The 6,000-nt window shown below is 47.3% G+C and overlaps 1 protein-coding gene across 1 annotated transcript in view; it reads right to left on the bottom strand.

Annotated features, from left to right (window-relative positions):
* The window catches only part of IPO5 (importin 5), a 62,961-nt gene extending 57,506 nt beyond the window's left edge, over positions 1-5,455 (bottom strand). Inside the window, exon 1 of the mRNA XM_070408696.1 lies at positions 5,341-5,455. Within this exon, the coding sequence (XP_070264797.1) occupies positions 5,341-5,430 (90 nt within the window). The 5' untranslated portion in view covers positions 5,431-5,455. The remainder of the gene's footprint in view (positions 1-5,340) is intronic.
* Positions 5,456-6,000: the final 545 nt, after the last annotated feature.

Below are 6,000 nucleotides of genomic sequence, written 5' to 3' on the forward strand. Positions count from 1 at the left end.
TTCGGAACTTGAGGACGGCTTTCCCTCAGAGGTGCTTGCAACTATTACCGGAACACTGAGACGTAGGGCCCCTTAGGGCAGGGCTGAGGATCAGCCATAGCTGCTTGCTCTGCCCTGTTGATTCTGAGACCCCGCCCCACCCAGGCTGCAGCAGAAGCTTTTGCATATGAATGCCCTGGCCCTTTGCAATCTGAAAATTACCCAACAAATTGTAGCTGGGCCAGACAGACCCAGAACTTCCAAGAGAAGGCCTAAGGCCCCACAGCAGCTTGCATTGCTTCACAGCTGGGCCTCATCTGGGCACCTCCAAACCCCAAACAAGGAAGGGGAATCTGCAGATCTCTTTGTAGCTCCTGCTGGGTAGCCTCAGGCAGAGGCTAAATTAGCACCTCCTTAGAGATCCAAGAGCCAGTGTACCCAGTGGTCAGAGTGGGACCATCCAGATTACAACTCCTCAGATCCATAAGGGACACACTCAGGGGGCAGACTCAGTGAGCACCAAAGCCCCACTGAAGCAAGTCTTGCCCCAATAAGGGTGTCTTCAGCACAGAAGTTCTCCCACTGTAGACACAGCCAACTGGCCTGGAGGTCAATTCCTCCCAGTGATACCTACAACAATCAAGGCTTAACTACAACAAGACTGCACACAAAGCCCACAAGGGGGTGCAACAAGAGTGTCCACCTCAGGTAACTGGGGAGGCTGAGCCACTGGGCCCCATAGGACACCTAGCACACAAAGCCACTCTACCAACACAGGGAAGCATAAAATATGCGGAGACAAAGAAAGAGGTCACAAATGACAGAAATGGAGGAAAGCAAACGACTGGATATAGAGTTCAAAACCACGGTTATAAGGTTTTTCAAGAATTTTCTGGAAACCGCCGATAAATTTAGTGAGACCCTGGAGGATATGAAAAAAAACCAACTAGAAATTAAGCATACACTGACGGAAATAAAGAATAATATACAGAGATCCAACAGCAGACAAGAGGATCCCAAGAATCAAGTCAAAGATTTGAAATACGAAGAAACAAAAAATATCCAACCGGAAAAGCAAAAAGGAAAAAGAATCCAAAAATATGAAGATAGTGTAAGGAGCCTCTGGGACAACTTCAAGCGTACCAACATTCAAATTATAGGGGTGCCAGAAGAAGAGAGAGAGCAAGATATCGAAAACCTATTTGAAGAAATAATGACAGAAAACTTCCCCTACCTGGTGAAAGAAATAGACTTACAAGTCCAGGAAGCGCAGAGAACCCCAAACAAAAGGAATCCAAAGAGGACCACACCAAGACACATCATAATTAAAATGCCAAAAGCAAAAGACAAAGAGAGAATCTTAAAAGCAGCAAGAGAAAAACAGTTAGTTCCCTACAAGGGAACTAACTGTCAGCTGATTTCTCAACAGAAACTATGCAGGCCAGGAGAGAGTGGCAAGAAATATTCAAAGTGATGAATAGCAAGAACCTACAACCAAGATTACTTTATCCAGCAAAGCTATAATTCAGAATTGAAGGTCAGATAAAGAGCTTCACAGATAAGAAAAAGCTAAAGGAGTTCATCACCATCAAACCAGCATTATATGAAATGCTGAAAGGTATCCTTTAAGAAGAGGAAGAAGAAAAAGGTAAAGATAAAAATTATGAACAGCAAATACATATCTATCAACAAGTGAATCTAAAAATTAAGTGAATAAAAAATCTGATGAACAGAGTAAACTGGTGAATATAATAGAACCAGGGGCATAGAAAGGGAGTGGACTGACAATTCTTTGGGGGAAAGAGGTGCGGGGGTGCAGGAAGAGACTGGACAAAAATTGTACACCTATGGATGAGGACAATGGGAGGGGTAAGGGCAGAGGGTGGGGTAGGAACTGGGTGGAGGAGAGCTATGGGGGGAAAAAAAGAGGAACACCTGTAATAATCTGAACAATAAAGTTTTAATTAAAAAAAATCCTCAGATGAGGATTAAAAAAATTAATAAAAATATACAATCTATGCATATGATTGATAAAATACTTATTTCATAAAGAAATGTCATCATGGCCCTAGCTGGTTTGGCTTAGTGGATAGTGTTGGCCTGTGGACTGAAGGGTCCTGGGTTCAATTCTGGTCAAGGCACATATCTTAGTGGTAGGCTCAATCCCCACCCTGGCACGTGTAAGAGGCAACCAATTGATGCATCTCTTCTCACATTGATGTTTCTCTCTCACTACTCACTCCCCTCCACTCTCTGTAAAAATCAATAGAAAAAATTTCATCAGGTGAGGATAACAACAAAAAAATGTCAACTCTGGATTACTTGTCTATTATTTATTCAATTGTTCATTCATGTTATTATATTTTGAAACAAGGACATTTAAATCATTTCTTCAAATAGTGTAAACGTATTTTTGTAAAGTTAAAGAGAAAAATCCTTGAAGATTTCTAAATAGAAGATATAGAGCCTATTAAATGGTTTATACATGGCAAAAATTTAAAACTTTTTAAAGTTTTGAAGCTCTTCAATGATTTAAATAATTATAATAAATGAATCTTTTATTGTACTTAACTTCCTATTTGAATATTTAAAAAGTCACCTTAGTCAACAGTTTGGTATTTATGTGTCAACTAAGTATTTTTATTTAGATTGAGTAAATTACAAAGATATTTCCTGAGCCCTGGCCAAGTCCTTAGTTAAAAAAAAAAAATTCTGTATTTGTTATATCAGGCTGTGATAAGAGGCTCATTTCATAATGCAAAAAAAGGGGTATTAGGTATCATTATGTGCAGCCATTTTTTTTCAAATAATATTTTGCTTTCATTACAGATTAGCATAATACTAAATTATATGGTGCCAAGGAGCTTCCCCTCTAACACTTTTTTCTGTGTCAAATTAAGAAAATCCTGTATTATATTTCACATATTAATATATTCCAAGGATATACTAAAAAAGTAAAAATATATTTGAATGTTTTCACTAGGAATAAAGAGACTAAGAGAATAACAGTACTTATTTTCAATTGTTCTATATGAGAAAATTTACTGAATGCTGCTATCCCCAAAGTGATGGAAGTGATAAAAAATTTACAACAGGCACCAACTGGAATTCAAGCTGAACCAGACACATATTTTTGTTCTACAGAAGAGAGATTCCCCGCTAGGCTTGACAATAGAGACTTAAGCAACTAGAAGGAAGAGGCAGAATTAAATTAGCTTGCTAATTACAATGCTGTTCTGCTTTGCAGCACATGGAAATGTCTATTATGGGTTGGGATTGAGAACTTATTTCTGTGAAAAATTACTTCTAGAGTTAGCAGAAAGCATTACAATGTTTTAATAGGCATCGTCACATCCCAATGACAAGAGTACAAGTTGACGCAACTAATAAATGCATATTACTTTTAAGGACAAATACTTTTAAGTATTCTACAAATAAACCTGGCAAAGTCTGAAAAGATAGGGATACATTTACTTCTATGTACAGCACTGTTTTCAAGAGCAGGACACTGGAATCTCAATGTTCATTCATAGAGGACTGGTTGCATAAATAATACATCCATGGGATGGAATTCTACATAGCTGCTTTAACAAAATCTCTTATGTGACAATGTGAAACATACTGAGTGAAATAGTCAAGCTGCACAATAATGTGTATTAAGAGCCCTTTCATGCAAAAATGAATATATACATACTAGTAAGTTTTTTCAGGGGTGATTCACAAGACACTTAAAAGTGGTTACCTTCAGAAAATGAGAAGAAACTATTTGCACCCCTTGAAATTTTACCCCAAACAGGTATTCAATGTATAATAAATAAATAAAAAGTCATTAGGATCAAGTTAGTAGTTGTTTAAAGAACGGAACGTTCAGTGTATTTACTTTGCTAATTATAAAAGCACAAAGTGGCCCGGCTGGTGTGGCTCAATGGTTGAGCACCGACCTAGGAACCAGGAGGGTGAAGTTAGACTGCGGTCAGGGCCTATGCCGGGGTCGCAGGCTTGATCTCCAGTAGGGGGTGTGCAAGAGGCAACTGATTCATGATTCTCTCTCTGAAATCAATTAAAAAACACACACACACATTTAAAAACCACTAAGTGTAACCAGCATTGTTAAATCTATTCACAATCTATTAACAACACTGTGAGACAACTATAAATCTCGTGAGTCCACAGGACCTGTCCCCCGATTTCATTAGCTAGATGGAATAGAAATGTCTATTTACTCTGTAAAAAGATCTGCATGAACATCCTTCACCGAATCATCGAAATCTTCCATCACAAGGTTGCAAAGAACCCCCGTCTGTAACCAAGTGTGGAGAGAGCTCCTGATAACGCGCTTCAGAGAAAGTTTCTGCCCTTCCCTGGAGGCGTCTCAAATCAACGGTGGTCCCCACACTGACAGGACACCCCCAGCCTCACACTGAACCACGGGTGTCTCGCTGCTCCTTTGTACATGAACGGGCAATACTACTGCTGTCTTTGGAAACTATAGCACAGCTCCACATTTTGGAGGCCAGGAGCCGGAGGTGGTTAAAAAAAAAAAAGAAAAGAATGATTCAGGTGCGATTTAATGAAAACGCAAGACTTGAACATATGGCACCGGCCCAGGGGAACAACGGAAGCCCCAGGACACCCCATGTGCGTGATGAGACCACAAATCTCTAGAGAGCAAAGATTTCTCCGAGGGCCGAGCAAAGGAAGGCGGACGCTGCTGGGAAAGAAACCCTAAAGGTAACTTCACAAGACCCTGGGAGAGGTGGGGAATCCAGCCTCCGGCATTAGGGACGAGACAAGAGAACGAGGGCTACGTGGAAACAAGTGGGAAGAAGGCGAAAGGGCTAGACATACATTCCAACAGCGGAGGTTGGGAGCCGAGAGGCAGATGGCAGCGGAGAGCGAGGGGGCAGCAGAGCAGCGGAGCGGGTGGGCCAGGGAGCCGCCAGGGTTCGGGAGACCGAGGAGGTCGGGCTGGGTGGACGCCGTGGAGAAGCGCGAGCAGGTTTCCACGGGGAGAGAGCGGGAAAGGGGTGAGGGGAACCCCGGGGCCCGCCCCACACCCCACATCCCTCCCCGCCGCCCGGCTTCCCCATCTGGGCGGGGGCAGTATGTCAGGAGCGGCCGCACGTGTGTGCGAGGGGCGGCGGGAGGAAACCGGCGCCGGGCCCCGCGGCTGCAAGAGTCGGAAGGGCCGCGGGCGCCGCCGGGAGCCGTGCGCCGCCTCACACGTGGGCTGAGCTGCCGCCGCCCGCCGGGCCCGGCCTGCGCTGCCGCGGCGGAGCGGCCGAGGCCCGGTGTGGCGGTGTCGCGGGGAGGATCGGCGCGCCGGCCGGGGCCAGGCGCCGGGGCGACGGGCTCGCTTACCTCTGCCTGTTTCCGGACCACATTGTCGGGGCTGAGCAGGTTTCCCAGGAGCAGGTAGAACTGTTGCTGCTCCGCCGCGGCCGCCGCCATTGCGCTAGGCGTGAGAGAGAGAAGGAGGGAGGGGAGACAGGAGCCGTGAGGCGCGCTGGCGGGCCGGCGGGAGGGGCGGGGGGCGGGCCCAGCGCGGGGACCGGCACCAGCTGTGCGCGCGGGACTAGCTGGGCCGGGCGGGAAAGGGCGGGGCAAAGGAGAAAGGGGAGGATGGGGCGGGGCCTGGCGACCCCTCACCCCGCCGCGGCCGCGGGCGTCGGCGCCTCATTGGCCCTGGGCGCGAGGGGCGGGGCCGAAGCCGCCTCCTCGGGAGCCGCGCGGATTGGCCACGCACCCTGCGGTGCCGTCACTGGCGGCGCGTGGCGTGCCGCTGGGTTAGGAGTGGGTCAGGCTGGTCGGGACTTAGCAACCTCCCTGGGGGCCCGGCGGCGGCGCGGGGGAGGCGGGAGGAGCCACTGGCAGGCCTGGCCGCGGCGAGGGGCTTGAGGCCCGGCCGGGGAGGAGGGGCCAGCTCCGAGCGCGGGAGATTTCGGCGCCGCTGGCCGGCCGGCCCCGTCCCCGCTGCCCCAGGGGCGCCCCCAGCTCCCGCGCCCTTGGCTCCTGCGATCC

The sequence above is a fragment of the Myotis yumanensis genome, unplaced genomic scaffold (genome assembly GCF_028538775.1).
Source record: "Myotis yumanensis isolate MYYU_CA2020_CCGP unplaced genomic scaffold, mMyoYum1.0.hap1 SCAF_3, whole genome shotgun sequence".
Classification (NCBI taxonomy): domain Eukaryota; kingdom Metazoa; phylum Chordata; class Mammalia; order Chiroptera; family Vespertilionidae; genus Myotis; species Myotis yumanensis.